The following is an 18332-nucleotide window of genomic DNA, read 5'->3' as shown; positions in this document are numbered from 1 at the left end:
TTTATAAAAATTTTAAAAAAGAATTTTTAAATTCACCTTTGATTTCTTCTTTGGTTATTTAGGAAAGCGCTGTTTAATTTCCACATATTTGTAAGTTTCCCAATTTTCTTTGTTATTGGCTTCTAGTTTCATTCCATTGTTGTCAGAAAACATAAATTATATTATTTCTATCCTTTTAAAATTACCAAGGTTTGTTTCATGTCCTAGAATATATCATGGAGAATGTTTTATGTGCACTTGAGAAGAATGGAAACTCTGCTATTGTTGGGTGGAGTGTCTGTAGATGTCTGTGAGGTCTGGTTGTCTTAGTATTGTTCAAGCCTTCCATTTCTTGTTAATGTTTTGCCCAGTTGTTTTATCCATTACTGAAAATAGGGTATTGAAGTTCCCAACTATTATCATTGAATTGTTTATTTCTACCTACATTTCTCTGTTTTTGCTTCATGTATCTTAGTACTATGCTGTTAAGTACCTGTTTTTGTTATACCTCTTTTCCTAATGTATTGAAACTTCTATCATTATAAAATGTTCCTCTATACCTCTAATAACGTTTTTGTTTTTAATTTTATTTCTCCTGATATTAGTAGAGACACTTCAGCTTTTTTATGGTTGCTGTTTGCATGATATAAATTTTTCTATCAATTGAATGTTTATTTATATCTTTGAATCAAAAATGTTTCACCTATAGACTGAATGTAGATGAGTAATTTTTAAAATCTGGTATGACAATCTGCCTTTTCACTGGATTGTTTAGCTCATTCATATTTAATGGAATTGTTGACATATTGGATTTACATTGGTCATTTAACTTTTTTCCTAGCTTTATTGAGATATAATTGACATAGAACATTGTGTAAGTTTAAGGTGTACAATGTGATGATTTGATACAAATATATATTGTGAAATGATTATCACACAAGGTTAATACATCCTTCACCTCACATAACTACTATTTTGTTGTTGTGGTAAGAACATTTAAGATATACTCTCAGAAACTTTCAAGTGTACAATACAGTATTGTAATGTTGTACATCAGTGTTGAGAGTTTAGCTAAACTACTCCACAATATTACTCCCTTGGCATGCATTTTGTAGTGGCCTCGAGGGCCCCTGCACTGACACTACCATGTTTCCCTGAAAACAAGACCAAGTCTTATACTAATTTTTGCTCCAAATGATGCATTAGGGCTTATGTTCAGGGGATACCATCCTGAAAAATCATGCTAGGGCTTGTTTTCGGGTAGGTCTTATTTTGGGGGAAACACGGTAGCTTCTGCCAGGAGTCCATGCCCTGGATAACAGCCTGCAGAGTCACACGTAAATGTTAAGTTCCTAGTATGACTCTCCCAAAGGCTTCTGTGATAAAGAGACTCCATTGCCTTCTAGGGCCTTTCCCTTGTGTACCCTAGACAAAATCCCTGAAAAGCTCACCAAACAACTGCTCTTTTTGTTTTGAATTGAGTAACCCAGCTTTAGCCCAGGAACTCCAAAGCACTCCACCCTCGGACTCTAGTAAAGGCATGTGTCCCAGGTCCTGCTGCTCTCTCTCTCTCCCTGCACCCTGTCTTGACCTTCCCACATGGCCTCTTGAGGCATGCTGTTTGCCTCCTCCAGGACTTGCGTGTAGTAATTTTTTCTATTTCAATTCCCTTGTAGTGTTTTGTTGATCTGAGGCTCACCATCCCAAACCCTGGGGCTCTACTTAATAAGTGATAATTTAACAAAGTAACAAGTTAGAAACCCAGAGCTTATTTCTCTTAAAACTGGAAGTCTGTACTCTTTGACCAACATCTCCCCATTTCCCCAAGTCCCCTACCTCTGGTAATCACCATTCTACTGTTTTTATGAGTTTGACTTTTTTAGATTTCACATATAAGTGAGATCATACAGTATTCGTCTATCTGACCTAGTTCTCTTGCAAAAGGCCCTCAAGTTGCGTCCACGTTGTTGCAAACGGCTAGATTTTATTTTTGAATAATACCCCATTGTGTGTATGTATATACATACATATCAATCACATTTTCTTTATCCATTCACCTATTGACGGTCACTTAGGTTGTTTCCATGTCTTGGCAATTGTGAATAATGCTGCTATGAACATGGAGGTGCAGATATCTGTGTGAGACAGTGATTTCCTTCAGACATATACCCAGAAGTGGAATTGCTGGATCATATGATAGTTGTTTTTAATTTTTTGAGGAACCACCCTACTATTTTTCATTGTGGCTGCACCAATTTACACTTCCACCAATAATTGTGTCATTTTACCTTTCGTTTTCTATATGTGTTGCTCTTTTTGTTCCTTTACTGCTTTCTTTTGTGTTAAGTGAATCTTTTCTAATGCAGTATTTAAATTTCTTAAATTATTTTTTTCACTATACTTTTGAGTTGTTTCTTTAATGGTTGTTCCGGAGCTTACTATGTACATTGTAACTCATAAAAATCAGTTTAAGATTTATACTAACTTAATTCTGCTGAGATAGAGAAATGTTACTTCTACATAACTCTACACTCTTCCCCCACTACTTTTGTGGTGTATTAAACATATCACATCCATAAATGTTTCAATCCAAACAACATATTATTATAATCATTACATTATATTTTTAAAAGGTAAGATAAGAGCTAGTACATATAGATTTTGTTACATTAACCTGATTATTGGTCATTTCTCGTTCTCTGCATTTGTTCCTGTAGATTTACCACATGGTATCATGTCCTAAGCCCAGTACAGCTTTGTTCCCACTCACCTTCTTTTTCCTGTTATTGGCAAATATATTACATTTCCATTATGTTATAGGCCAAATAATACATTATAAACATAGTTTTATACAATTAAATTTTTAAGAAAGGAGGACAACTGTACTTTTATTGTCCTTTATAATCACAGAGTTATCTTTGCTATTGCTCTTTGGTGTGCGGATTTGAATTAATGTCTGGATTCAGTTGCTTTCAGGTTGAATAACTTTCTTTAACATTTCTTGTAATGTGGGTCTGCTAGCAACAAATTCTTTCATTTTTATTTATCTAGCAATGTCTTTATTTCACCATCATTTTAAAAACATTCTTTCTTTGATATAGGATTCTCATTTGATTTGTTTCTTTGAGCACATTGAATATGTTTTCCCAATGTCTGCTGGCCTCCATTGTTTTTTATTAGAAATCAACTTTATTCTTTTGTAAGGCAGAAATCCTTTTTCTTTTTCGGCTTTCAAGATTTTCTCTTTGCCACTGGCTTTGGAATTTTTACTATGGCTATTTGTGGATCTCTTTGCTTTTTCCTATTTGCAGTTCACTGAGCTTCCTGCATGTTTAATGTTTTTCAATAAATTTGGGAAGTTTTCAGCCATCATTTCTTCTATTCATTTCTGCTCTCCTTTCTCACTTTTCTTTCCTTCTTACACTCCCACACATATGAGATCTGACAATTAAGTTTGCAAACTTGTTGCAACAATGTTGCTAAATGTTGATATCAGAGGGATTATTCATCATGAATTTGTACCAACTGGACAAATAGTTAACCAAATTTATTATTTGGAAGTGCTAAAATGGCTGCTTGAAAAAGTTACATGAACTGAACTTTTCACCAACAATTCATGGCTCTGCATCACAACAATGCACCAGCTCACACAGCACTGTCTGTGAGGGAGTTTTTAGCCAGTAAACAAATAATTGTATTGGAACACCCTCCCTACTCACCTGATCTGGCCCCCAGTGACTTTTTTCTTTACCCAAAGATAAAGGAAATATTGAAGTGAAAACATTTTGATGACATTCAGGAAATCAAGGGTAATACGATGACAGCTCTGATAGCCATTCCAGAAAAGTTTCAAAATTGCTTTGAAGGGTGGATTAGGCACTGGTGTCAGTGCAGAGCTTCCCAAGGGGAGTACTTCGAAGGTGACCATAGTGACATTCAGCAAAAAGGTAGGTAGCATTTTTTTCTAGGATGAGTTCACGAACTTAATTGGCTGACCTTGTATGTTGGTATTTTTAATATTGTCCCACATTTCTCTGGGGCTTTCATTTTCCTTCATTCCTTTTCTCTCTGTTCTTTGGAGTTCATAATTTCTATCCATGTTTCAAGTTTGTTAATTTTTAAGTGAGTTATAACTGACACATAACATTTTATCAATTTCATGTGTACAATGTAATGATTTGGTATTTGTATGTTGTGAAATTGGCTACACCAATTTACAATCCCACTAAGAGTGCACGAGGGTTCCTGTTTCTTCACATCCTTGCCAACACTTAATTTTTAACTTTTTGAAAATAAGCCATTCTGAGATGTGAGGTGATATTTCATTGTGATTTTGATTTGCATTTTCCTGATGAGTGATGTTGAGCATTTTTTCAAGTACCTGTCAGCCTCTGTATGTCTTCTTTGGAAAAATGTCTGTTCAAATCCTCTGCCCATTTTTAAATTAGATTGCTTATTTATTTACTTATTTATTTACTTATTTATTTATTTACTATTGAGTTGTATTTGTTCTTTATATTTTTGGATATTAATCCCTTATCAGATATGTGATGTGCAAATATTTCCCATTTAATAGGTTGCCTTTTCAGGTTGTTGATGGTTTCCTTTGTTGTGTAGCTTTTTTAGTTTAATGCAGACACATTTGCTTATTTTTATTTTAGTTTGCTAATTCTTTATTTTGCCAGTTGGAATCTAATCTTGTTCCCTCCAGTTAGTTTTTAACTTCAGTTACTATTCTTTTGAACTCCAGAAATTCATTTGGTTCATATGCATATATACATATATAATTTCTCTCTATTTATGTTCTCCATTTGATGTAACGTTGTTCATACCTTCCTTTACTTCTTTAAGCATGACTTCCTTTAGTTTTTGGAACATATTTACAAAGGTTACTTTGAAGGCTTTGTCCATTAAATCTAACATCTGGTCATTTTTATAGGCAGTTTCTGTTGCTACCTTTTTTGATGTATGGTTCATAGTTCCCTATTTCTTTGCATGTCTCATATTTTTTGTTGTTGTTGGAAACTAGACATTTTAGACACTATATTTAGCAGCCTTGGGCACTGGTCTCCCCCTTCCAGGTCCTGTTATTGTTATGTGCTTGTTCACTTCATTGTATGAAGCCCCTGATGTGGGTGCAGCCTTGAGTATGCACAAAATCACCCTGAGATGACACTAATTTTGGCAGGGCTCTGTTCGTCTCTTTTCTTGACCACTCTCAACTCGTAAGTTTTACTAATTACCTGCTGTTTGCTCTGTTATTTTCAACAATGCAGCGGGACATAAATTGCTTCACAGTATGATCCAGTCTAATTTGGGCTCCTTTGAAGACATACGAGTATTTCCCTAGGTCAGTGTTTGAGATTTGCTCTGACCTCAGGAGGGTTCTTTCCTTTGTTTCTTTCCAGCAAACCAGACAGCCTAAGTTTTACCCTATAATTTCAATAAATCTACTAATTTCCTTCCAATTGCTTTTTACCACAACCTTCACTGTTTTCTTATTTTAGATTGCTCTTAGGTTTGGATTTTGCCACATTCTGTTGCAAATAAAGTCAGTTTCTTCCGGGAAAGATTCAGAGCTCTCTCTTCTAAGTCCTACTTCTCCTCTAGGGTAAAATCTCTGAGCTACAGCTCTGGCACTAGGGGCCAGGAAAATGTCACACTTCTCTCTGACATCTCTGCTTTTGAAGATGAGTGCTTGGTGTAGGAGGTGGGCACCAAGACTAGGTCTCTTAGCCTTACCTCTCACCATGTTTCATCTGTGCCACAGCCCAGAATAAGGGTGATCAAGGCCCCAGTATTCTCAGTGCCACCATGTCCAAATTCTAGCCTTGTCCTATGAGTGGGGGCTGGGCAAAAAAAAAGGAAGCCCCCTATTTCTTGGCTGCATTGGGTCAGAACATAGCTTCAGCAATAGGTAGCTGGGGGAAGTATGAGAAACACTTATATCCTGTATCACCCAAGAAGATAGCCCTTCAACTGAGAACTAGGGGGAGAGGGAGTCCTGTTTTATTGGCTGTTCTACTCTGCAGTGGAGTTTCTATCTTGATAAGCTTGTGGGGAGGATGGAGAGAGTGGGTCTTGGTTCAAATACCATTGACTTTTACTGTTCTTAAAGCTTTAGTAGATTTTCTTGAATACATGTTTGTTTTTGTTTTTAATTTATTTGTTTTATGCCATCAAGGCCATTTCTTGATACTTTGAATGGTTATTTTTATAATTTTCACTAATTTCACTGGGGAGCTGGTCAAAGCTCTTCATGCTTTCACACTGGAAGTGGAACCTATCCATTCACATGTCATTATTAATGTAGTTAGATTTATCTGCTATTTTGTTTTCTATGTATCTCATGTATTTTTTGTTCTATTCCTCATCTCTTGCTTTCTTTTGCATTAAATATTTCCTAGTGTAACTTTTAAATTTTCAAAATAATTTTTTCATTTATTTCTCTAGTAGTTCCTCTAGGGCTTATCATATACCTCTTAATAGGATATAGTTCACTTTAATACTAACTTAGTTCTTTTGAGATATACAAATGTTACTCCTATATAGTTCTATTCCCTCTTCTTTTTTCCCCTATTTTTGTTATGCTTGTTATATATGCAATGTTAAAATATATTAACATGTAATGTATGTGATGTTTAAAATATAGGAATACATTATTTTATTACGTTTGTTTTTTAAGAAAACTGAGATAGTAAAAGAGAAAAACTATTTATTTATATAATTTGTTCCTCCATCTCAGTATTCCTTCTTTTTCTTTTTTTTTTGCCATTCTATGGAGAATTGTTAAAATTTCAACTTGATCTTCCCTTAAAATGTAATTTTAAAAGGGCCAGAACAAAAGAAATAATTTATTGGATTGACTTGTGTCCCTTCCAAAACATATATCCATGTCCTAACTCCCAGTATCTGTGAATGTAACCTTATTTGAAAATAGGGTCTTTGCAGATGTAATTAAGTTCAGGTTCTTGAGATGAGCTCATCCTGGATTTAGGGTGGGTCTGAAATCCAATGACTAGTGTCCTTATAAGAAAAAAAAAGAGGAAGTTTTAACAAAGGGACACACAAGGAAAAAGGCCATGTGAAGACAGAGACTGTAGTTACGCTGCCACAAGCCAAGGGATGCTAGGAACCACCAGAAGCTGGAAGAGGCAAAGGATTCTCCACTAGAGATTCTGCAGGGAGTGTGACCCTGGCAACACTTTGATTTCAGACTTCTGGCCTCCAGAACTATGACAGAAGAAATTTCTGTTGTTTTAAGTCACCCAGTGTATGGTAATTTGCTATGGCGGCCCTAGAAAGCTAATATACTATCAGGTAAACAGTCCAGATTTTTTAAATGTAAATCCTTATTTGCTTTAGTTTATGAAAAATTCCTTCCCCTCCCAATTAAGCCCTTGGCCACAGGGTTAAGACTGGTGATTTTAATTGCAATAAAATAATTCAAAGTATTAGGCTTATCCTGAACAACAAATGAACAGTTTTTATGTTAACATATACATTTTAATAACTTTTTATCAACGTAGTTGTTATATCAAGAAAACAGCGGGTAAGTTGTGCCAGTTTATTCATGTTGCTTATCTTCTCTAGATTCTCCCTTATTGACCGCTCTATGAAAATGGGTCTGGGCCATTTAAATATTTTTCCTTTTGACAACTAGAACTGAAGCTATGTCAGTAGAGGGAACTGGAAAAACAGTGCAGGAAGAAAGGGTTTTGCTTCTGATGTGCTTACTGGGTAGGCTGCTCCTGTAGCCTGTGCAGCTTTTCTCCACTGCCTAGCTCCCGTGGTGCATGGTTTTGGTAGCACCCAGCAGCTTCCCCTGGCACCTCCTTCTGGTGGTTTTATAGTAAAGTGCCTCTAGTGAGAAACTTTACTATGAACATATTTCCCAGGCACCCTAGAGGGCTGATTCCAGAGGACAGGCTTTTGGGAAATTCCAGAGGGCAGTGTTCCATCATTCTGCCTGCAAGGTATTACAGCATCTTCCCTATCACTGAATGAGCCTGGGCTGGCTCTGCCCTCTCCAACAAGAGCTGGATCTTAGCCCTGGGTAAGTGTTGAGACTACTCTATTTCAACTCTAGTGGTTATTATATCTGCTATTCCTATATTCTTTAGAGTTCTCTTTACTCCTTACTAGGTCATCCCTCATTACTCCAATCTCCTGTTAATGTTAATAATTCTGTATCTTAAACTTTCCCTATTCAAATTACTGTGTGCCTCTTCTCTCCTGATTACACTTAGACTGATACTGAAGTGCTCACTGGAATAAAAATGCCCTATAAAGTTTGAAATAGGATACAAATATATTCACATGACATAGTAATTCCTGTGAAGTGGTCATGGCAAGTAGTATTACTCATATTTTATAGATGAGGAATAAGATTCACAGAATTTAAGTGAGTTGTCCAAAGTGATATAGTAATTTTATCATCTGTAAAATGGGGATAAGAACAGAACCTACCTCCTAGTGTCATCATAAAGATTAAACGAGGTAAAGTGTGCAAAGTGCTGAGCACATAGTAATGGTTTGATAAATTTTAAATGTTATATATATTATACTTGAACTATAAAAAATACTCAGTCTGGTACTCGGATGTTTTGCTAAACTGCTTTAATGAGTTGTCTAGGGCTTATATATATTCAATATCTTTTTTCTCAGTTAATGACATTTGTTTTATCAAATACTATAACATAATGACAAAGATAGACCTATCATATCACAATTGTCTTGTATGGTTATTTCTTCCCGAAGGGTAAAAAAATGGCCAGAGTGAGAACTATGTCTGCATAATGTAATTCTAGGCCCACTGAGGTTAATGGCTGAGCTCTGAGTGAGGAAACCAAGTTCCTAATAATCCAACCCTAAGCTTAAAAGGTGAACTTTCATATTTGAACATTTCAATGTAAACAGTACTTGCAGCTTAGACAGCATTTCTGGTCTCATCAGGTTCTGCTTCTATTAACTACTTCTTTTGGTCAAGGCTTGAGGTGGGGATAGTATATTAAGAGAACATAGGGAAGGAAACCCAGTTTACTATGTGTGTCAATTACTCTACCAGTCCTTTGATCACTTAATATTTCAATAAACCAAATACTGCAAGTGGGTACTGTATTAAGTTTGGGGTTATATATTAATTAAAAAATGTTGCCCCAAACTATAGAAAACTACTTTGCATATAGCTATGCAATACATAAAAATACATGGCTAATGTAAAATACTCTGGCATTAATTGAAGAGACAACTGAAAATTATCCTGTAATAATGGGAGTGATATGGCACCTGTGAAACTTTCAGGGAAAAAGTAAAATGCTTCATGTCTGACAGCAAACTCCTCCCGCAAAATTGATTAGAATCGGGGGACATTTTCAGAACTGGTCTTTCTCTGTAACAATATGAACCCTGCACTCTGGACTGTAAAGTACTGCATTTTCATCTGGTACAAAATCGTTTGAAGGAAAACAAGTGACCAAGTCGGGGTTCCTTTTCCTCCCTCGGTCACAAGATCCCTTAGCGGCTAGCCTCCTTTCGGTGGGGGAGAGACAAAACAAAACAAAAAAACAAACGAACAAACAAACAAAAAAACCTGTTCGGTGCTGGGAGGAAACCGAAGAAAGCAGCTGAGTCGAGCCAGCGCCTCACATGTTCCTCACGATCACGCCAAGGGGAAGGGTTCGCGACCGGAAAGGCTCCGATTGCCCTCACAGGAAGGGCAACCGACTCATGAGTTCACGGAAGAGAACGCCACCACCGAGTTCTACAGCGGCTGCCAGAGCGTCCGTCACCAGTTAGCACCTCCCCCTCCTTCCTCCTTCCGGGAGCAGTAGCTAGGCAACCATGGGCCGTCACCGAGAGCGGATGCCGCGCTGTTGCGATAGTGCCTCTGGCGGTGAACAACCAGCGCTGCAACCCCTCACACAGTTTTTACCTTCTCCACTCTCCACCCCCTTAGCCCCCGCCCAACCCTCCGCCACTTCGGCTCCTCCCTCTCCTTCTCTCTCTCCCTCTCCTTCCTCCTCCGCCTCCTCAGCTCTAAGGCTAGAATATCTATGGGTCGAAACGTGATGCGATGAATCCGAGAGAGACCGAAACTGGGACGAGGAGTGCGGCGGAAGCGGCGGGACTCCTGGGCATGGGGGCTTCACCACAATAGAGGCAGCGCCCCCACCCGCCGCCGCCAGCCCCTCCGGATCGAAGCCCCCAAACTCCCTCGGGAAAAGGATGGCGGCGGCACCTACCCAGATCGAAGCCGGTGGGTAGCTGTGTCCAGGGGCCAAGGGGATGGAGGCTTAGAGCGACGGCTGTCAGTTCCTTTTAAAACAGCTTCTATTTCTCTTCTTTGCCTTCCTCTCAACCTTTCTCCCCTCTTCCTCAGAGCTGTATTACCTGATCGCTAGATTCTTGCAGTCCGGACCCTGCAACAAATCCGCTCAGGTAAGAAGGAGATCTGGGAGTCGTATGGAATGGTCCCGAAGGGGGAAATCGAGGCAGCGGGGTGCGCGGTTCCGCAGAGGGTGAGGGAATGGCCGGCCTTGACTAGTACTACCGTCAGTGGCTGGGTTTGAAGTGGGGAGGGAGGAATGGATTGATGGCCCGAGCTGCTCCTCATATCCGTGTTTCCCTTTTGCTCAGGTGCTAGTGCAGGAGCTCGAGGAGCATCAGGTACGGAGCCCCTTGGGGAAGAGGTGGGGAGGGTTGGGGTGAAACTGGAGGAAGGGGAGGGCAAGTCAGGGGAGAAGGGCAGGGGCCGGGAGGGAGGCTTGGATTTGGGCACTCATAGCTGTTGTCACAGGGGTGAACCGGCTTCTTCCCTCAAAAGGGGCGGATATCGCTGGGGTCTGAACTCGCCCCCTTTTTTTTGCCCGTGGGAGGCGGTTTTTCAAGATTTCCTACCGTTTGGCCTCCCCCACACACACACTCGTCTAGCTCTGGGGCAACAGCTATCGGGCCAAAAGAAATAAAGACGCCAAAGGGTCGAGGACCAGGACCCAAGCTGGGTCGGGTTGATGGGGAGCGGAGGCTTGGCCTTTATCGTTTGCTCCCCCCCTCCTTTCTTTTATCCGTCCCCCAGCTGATTCCGCGCCGCTTAGACTGGGAGGGGAAAGAGCACCGAAGAAGCTTCGAGGATCTAGTGAGTAAAGTTTTCATTTGAACTTACCCCAACTCTTTCTCCGCTCCCTCCCCACTTTGTTCCCCCAGCTGGCCCCCGACCCCTAAGACCCCTCTGCTCTGCTCCAGAGCTCCGTGTCGAGTCGAAGAACGACTGCCCCTTCCCCCTCCCGAGTCGGAGAAAGGGTACCTTGCCCTCCCCTTGGCCTCGCTTGTTTCCACCCGAAAACTTTGAAGAATGTGAGTTGGTTATCAGAGATGCCGTACTGTGGATTATGAATATGTTACAAACATCAGGAAAGGCCCATTGTAGGGGGAAAACGGAGAGAAACCAGGGGGTTATCTTGGGGCACGTACCAAGGACTGACGCTGGCCAATGACAGCATTGGTAACAGCCCGGAGTTCCGGATTAGTGGAAGAAAACTGGTTTCTGGTTGGTCCTGGCTTGAAATACGGGAACTGAGGCCAGGCTCTGTCTTTTTTGGGGGGGTGGAGGACGACGGAGGGGGCTCAGTAGGGGAGTTGAAGAACCGGGATTGGGAAGAACGACACAATTAAAAATAGGGAGCATTGGGGGAATTTCAAGATTTGCTGGTTTTAGATAGTCGAGTACTGAATAAAAGCATAATCATTGTATATCTCATGTTAGAAAATAGCTCATCGAATCATTAAATCTCATTTGTGCACATATATTTTCACTAAATAACAACTATGGATTACGACTTTTCTGAGGATTTATGAAACACAATTTGGGGTTTACAAGGAGACAACAGTGGTCATATTTTAAAATAGAATATACTTTAGTAAAGGACCAAAGGCATTAGATTGTGTTGTTTCTCCTACAAATATAATTCGTAGAGTACTTGTACCTTCTGTTTAGCATTGACACACAAAAAGGTGATCCTTTTTATTTTGGGGAGGATGTTCCCTTCTATTAGCCACTGGCACAGTAAATTGGAAGGAAATGAAAAAAGAAAGGGGTCATGCTACTAAAATCTAAATTTAGCTATCTTTCCATCAAATAAGATCCAAATGGAGAAAAATCAGACAAAGTTAAAGCAAGTTGGAAGGTGTGGTAGACTCTAAATATAAATAAAATGATTTAAAATTTGCTTGCAAGAAGACAATATTTAAATTGCTTTTGTATTCATTTCTCTTTGTGTTAAATAATTACAGTATGAGGCCCCGTTAATTATTACCAAATCTATATTTTTTTTCCTATTTTTTGCAAATCACAGAAAATGGTATAATGATGGTGGTAAGGATAAACTTCACCATCTGTACTATTAATAGTAAAGAATTCTCAGGTGGATAAAAATTATGTTTAAAAAACTGCATGTATTATCAGTTTAATTAGTAATCAGACTTTTTGTTGAATTTAAGTCCTGCCAAAAAAAGGGGCAAAAACAAGATTGCCTACCAGTATGTTTTAACACTTGATGACTAACGTGATTTTGAAGATAGAGTTTTATACTGAGGTTTATTGAAAATTTTTCATTTACCTTTGTAAGTGGACCATTTTCAGCAAGTAGAAAAAGAATACTTAAAAGGTAAAAGTTTTTAAACATTAACTTGACGGTGATAAAAAGTAAATGAACACCAAAATAATTAAAAATACAGTCTTAACCACTCACATACAAAAACCAACAAAACCCAGCTTACTAGACTTCTTTTTCTTATATTGTAAAGTCATATTTTAAGTAGTTGTAATCTAAGTCCATTTTGTGCTTTATTTATTTTTTTTTTTACTTAACACTTATACATATGCTTGTCTGTATTTGACTAGCCATTGTTATTTTAAGGTAAGAAAAGATTCAATTGTGTTTAAGCTGCTGTGATTAGAACTTAACTTCCAGTTGAGCATTTGAGTTACTTCCAGTTTTTTATCTTTGCATAGTTAAGTAGTCTTTCTGCCTGTTTCCTTTTTTTATTGAGCTGTTTTTCCTGCCCTATCTTCCTAAAGTGGAGTTATCAGATCAAAGAGTCTCCTCAGTTTTATAGTTCTTGTTATATATATTGTAAGATTGCTTTCCAGAAGATTGTACTAATTTTATAGTGTCACCATCTAGCTACTTAGAGTGAGTTTTTAAAAATATTTTTTACATCTTTTGGTGGCTTTAATTGGTGAAAGTAGTCTCTAGTTGATTTAATTAGGTATTTCCCTATTGTTATTGAAGTTTCAACTTTAGTTACTTTATAATTGTTGTTAATCCATTTGTACATCCCTACATATACTTGATTTTCACCTTTATATTTTTAAGTTTTTTAAATATTTTAATATATTTTTCATTTTATATACACAGAATTTTCTTATATTGTTTGACATTACAGTTCAGGTGGTCTATCTTTTTTGTTTTTAATTTAATTTTTGTACTGTACCCTTAGGTTTTTATTTTTCTATACTGGGATCCAGTTTTTCTAGGGATGTTATCTTCCTATAGATTTATTTGTAAGGGAAGAGGGGACAGGGCTGAGTGAGAATTTGAACAGAAGGAAAAGAAGTATAGTAACTGAGAACTGAGTGGACAGTGCTAGATTGATTCTAGATTCAACAGTTGTATTGTTGATTGAAACTATTACATATCTGACCTCTGATTTTGAGTGGCTTCATTGTGGAAGAGATGGATTTTGGGGGAGGGAGGGCAGATATTTTTGAAGTGTTATTAGGACAATGGATTTATACAGTGTGATCTTTGATTTAGCTATATGTTTTGGATTGAAATTTAGGGCAAAATATTAATAAATAGTATAATTTTGTTTGTACTTATAGTATTAACAAGTAGTATAGTTTGATATATTGAGTTATATCATAACTCTTAAACTTAAAATGTACTGGGGTATAAAAGAAATAATACAAACACAAAATGTAAAGGTAAAGGACTATAAACAAACATATTAGAAAAAAAAATCCTACACTTCTGTCCATATGCATACTTTCACTTGAATTATTTGTACTGCTTAACTTGATTTATCCAGAAGGATATTAGGATAATAAGTTGATTACTACTATTCCTAATACATATTCTAGAAATCCCCCTTGTTCTTTCTTTAATTTGATTGAATGCTTTGGTTAAAATTTGAAACACAAGGGGAGGTGCTCTTTTGTTAAAGCTACTGTCAGGCAAGTATTGACATATTCAGATCTGAAGTGCCTTAAAAAAAAAAAGTCCGTACATGAAATGTTTGTCAGTTTATGTTGAACTGTAAAGTTTTTGAATATGGCATTCAAAATAAAACATTCTAAATTAATTTTGAGAACTTTCAATAATGATACAGGTTGAATTTTGAAGTCATGGTGATTCTGAAGTTTGATCTGAGCCTTTTTCTTTATATCTGCATGACTTACTTATAACATAATACATCTGCTTCGTACAATTCATCTTAAGGTAGATAATTTAAATAATTACAGATGTTCTTTCATTTGTGGTGACCCTTTTGAATTGTTGGCTATTTTACTGCTTCCTACTTGGAGCTTTATTGGGGAGGACAAACATAGTAATGAGGCAGGGGGCGTGTGTGTCTAAATTAATAGTTTTTGTAAACATACACATTTTATATATTGAAATGGTGACTTGGAAACTTTTTCCAAAGGCATGTTTTAAGATTTTTGAATCATTTTTAGGGGACTCCTATCATAAGACTGAACCAAAGGCATAACTAACTTTAGGTGTGGTATATATTTTCACATTTATTCAGCTTTTTTCATCCATAGAATTGAAAGCATCAATTAATGCTTACATTTGGAGTGACATAGATTGTATATTACCTTCATTTTATATACAGAAGACTTGAAACAATTTTATGCTCTTAAAAAACCCTTTAATTAAGATTGTATGTTCACTACTATCTTTAAAATGAACACATACATCTATGATGGTATGTATCATTGTAAGAACTTGCATCTGCATATAATGTATTCAAGTTTAAAAATGTTTTCACATTATCTCATTTGATTCTCACCAAGTACTTTAAAGCACTGCATTTGAATTCCAGACATACCTGTATTTTTTCTTACCTTACCCAGCTCTTATTCTCTAATTACTAGTAATAGCTTAAATTGTCTGTTAGAACAGTAGAATGATCTTTGAGTCCTGGTAGCGTAGTTATTGCATCTCTCAGTGTGGAAGCAATCTTCGCATGTGTGATTTATCAACTGCCATATGAACACACAACCATAGTTAGGAAGAACAGAATGCATCTTGGGAAACCAGAAAGCATGTGCTGCTCAACCCATGTGTGGATGTAATGATAACTGATAATAAGGTATTATGGCAGTGAGCAATCAATGTCTGGAAACTGGTATTCTTCACTACTGATTTGCTTGAGCCACGTGTTCATTCTTGCTTTCCATAATATGTTGGGTTTACCTATTTGTCTGGATTCATCCTTGCTTAATTGTTTTTCACTCTTGGGGTCTAGGAACATACTTTCGATGATTAAAATATTTTTGGAGATTTAGCCTTAGTCCTAGGAAAACTGGTATCTCAGTACAAATGAGATGGTATTAAAGTGAAGAGACCTGCAGTACGAGAGTAAGTATTTGGGTTGGGTAAAGTTCCCTTATAAAATTTTTGCCCTGAAAGCACCTTTGTCAAATTTGAAATTAGTTAGTTTGTGTATTTTAGTTCTTGTTTTACTAATGTCGATTACTAATTGATTAATAAATAATTTTTGATAAGGAGCAAAATAGTAATTTAAAGGCAATTTAGTATTTGTGTCATATTTTAGGGATGCCCTTGTTTAACATTTCTCACATAGCATTTTGTGTGTAGTATGAAAGGACCATCAGATTTAGTCTGGGAGATAGTCTTTACTTGCTGAGTGACCCTGGGCAAATTACTTAACCTATCAGGGATTTAGTTTCCTTATTTATAAGATGAAAACCAATACCTGTTTTACAAGGTTGTTTTGTGAACCAAATGAGGTAAATATGAGAGAATGCATTCTGTTAATTGAAAACGCTGTGCAGATAAATTGGTTACTACATTTTAAAACTGAAACAGATTGAAAGGCTAGAATGGAAATCTGCAGCACTGTGACACCAGAACTGATGTTTTTTTAGCTAGGTAATTATTACGACCTAATTTTCCTAAAATTTTTATAATGCAAGGGGCATATAAAACAGTACTACTAAAAAAAGAGTATTTGAAAAGTGTCAGAATTGAACCCCAAATGAATGTTTTGAAGTACATCTCTGTTAAACAAGAAATGATCATTATGTCAGAAGATATTTTGTTATTTGCATTTTTATAATTACAGAAAAGTAATTCAGTATGTATTCACTCTTTTTTAAGAAGTGGGAGGTATGGCTTTCCGTTTTCTTGTTACAGGGTTGCTCAACCCTTCTGACTGATCTCTTTTTATCCTGGACTTATTTTCTATACATTATTGATAATTAATTTCTTATATTTTAAAGTACCTTGTTGAAGATGTTTTCTCATACCCTTTAGTATCTACCAGGGTGTTTTATAATTAACTGGCCATCAGTTATTAATTGTTAAATTTTCTTTACTTTTGAGTGAAGCATTTCATAATATATATTTTTTAGGCTTGTTTAATCTGCAAACTGGTACTGAGTTCTTTTACTGGATCTTTCTATTTTATTAAATGTATTGGGGTGACAATAGTTAGTAAAATTTCATAGATTTCAAGTGTATATTTCTATAATGTATCACATTGTGTGCTCACCCTCCAGTCGTTTCTCCTTCCCTCACCATATATTTGACCCCTGTTACCCTTTTCTACCACCGTCCCCTCCCCCTGACCCTCTGGTAACCACTAAACTGTTGTCTGTGTCTATGAGTTTTTGTTCTTTTTTGTTTCTTTGTCTTATTCCTTTGTTACTTTCAGTTTTATACCCACATATGAGTGAAGTCATAGGTTCTCGACTTTTTCTGACATATTTCGCTTAGCATGATAATCTCAAAATCTATGTTGTCACAAATGGCACTATTTCATCTTTTCTTATGGCAGAGTAGTGTTCCATTGTGTCTATGTGCCACATCTTTATCCAGTCATCTATCGAAGGACACTTTGGTTGTTTCCATGTCTTGGCCACCATAAATAATGCTGCAGTGAACATCAGAACACATATATCTTTACAATAAATGTTTTCAGATTTTTGGGGTACATACCCAGGAGAGGGATTGCTGGGTTATATGGTGATTCTATTTTTAATTTTTTGAGGAATCTCCATCTCCATACTGTTTTCTATAGCAGCTGTGTCAATTACATTCTCACCAACAGTGTATGAGGGTTCCTTTGTCACCACAGCCTCTCCAACATTTGCTATTATTTGTCTTGTTGGTGATAGCCATTCTAATAGGGGTGAGGTGATATCTCATTGTGGTTTTGATTTGCATTTTCCTAGTAGCTAGTGAAGTTGAACATTTTTTCATATATCTGTTATCTATTTGTGTGTCTTGGGAGAAGTGTTTGTTCAGGTCCTCTTTCCATTTTTAAATTGGATTGTTTGTTTTGTTGTTGAGTTGTACAAGTTCTTTATATATTTTGGATATTAGTCCTTTATCTGACGCATTATTAGGAAATATCTTCTTTTGTTGGTTGTCTCTGTTTAGTTGTTGGTTTCTTTTGCTGTGTAGAAGCTTTTTGGTTTGATGTAGTCCCATTCATTTATTTTAGCTTTTACTTCCCTTGCTTTGGAGGTCAAATTCATAAAATCCTCTTTGAACCCAAGGTCCATAAGTTTAGTACCTATGTTTTCTTCTATGCAATTTATTATTTCAGGTCTTATGTTTAGGTGTTTGATCCATTTTGAGTTAATTTTTGAAGATGGTGAGAGATAGCAATCTAGTTTCATTTTTTTTTGCACGTGGCTTTCCAATTCTGCCAGCACCATTTATTGACGAGGGTGTCTTTTCTCAACATTGTATGTTTTTGGCTCCTGTGTCAAAAATTATCTGCCCATATATATGTGGGTTTATTTCTGGTTTTCATTTATATTCCATTGGTCTGTGTTGTATCTTTCTTTACTGAGAAACTTCTGGAATGTAGGTTAGTCTCTTGTCTTTGTCTTGATATTATCTGCTCTCAAGGTTATAGTACCTGTGGTGCTTTTTTGAGGTAGTATACCCTAGACTTGAGTCTAGGTTGATTGCTATGCCAGTCTCATTCCTGAAGATGTCTTAAAACTAACAAAGAGAAAAAGAAATGCTGTGAACAGTGATTAACATTTTCAAAGGAAAGTGATTAGTCTTAACATTTTGTAGCCCACCCTG

At 36.9% G+C, this 18332-nt stretch overlaps 1 protein-coding gene across 2 annotated transcripts in view; it reads left to right on the top strand.

The window, feature by feature from the left end:
* The first annotated feature begins 9998 nt into the window (after positions 1-9998).
* Positions 9999-18332, top strand: part of BRWD3 (bromodomain and WD repeat domain containing 3) — a 103395-nt gene continuing 95061 nt past the window's right edge. For both annotated transcript variants that reach the window (XM_074324122.1, XM_019717548.2), the window contains exons 1-4: positions 9999-10237; positions 10361-10419; positions 10618-10647; positions 11057-11116. In XM_074324122.1, coding sequence (XP_074180223.1) covers positions 10207-10237; positions 10361-10419; positions 10618-10647; positions 11057-11116 — 180 coding nt within the window. In that variant the 5' untranslated portion in view covers positions 9999-10206. The remainder of the gene's footprint in view (positions 10238-10360; positions 10420-10617; positions 10648-11056; positions 11117-18332) is intronic.

This window comes from Rhinolophus sinicus, chromosome X (genome assembly GCF_036562045.2).
Source record: "Rhinolophus sinicus isolate RSC01 chromosome X, ASM3656204v1, whole genome shotgun sequence".
Taxonomy (NCBI): Eukaryota; Metazoa; Chordata; class Mammalia; order Chiroptera; family Rhinolophidae; genus Rhinolophus; species Rhinolophus sinicus.
The sequence above is the reverse complement of the archived record's forward strand: the minus strand, read 5'-3'. Positions and strand labels throughout refer to the sequence as shown.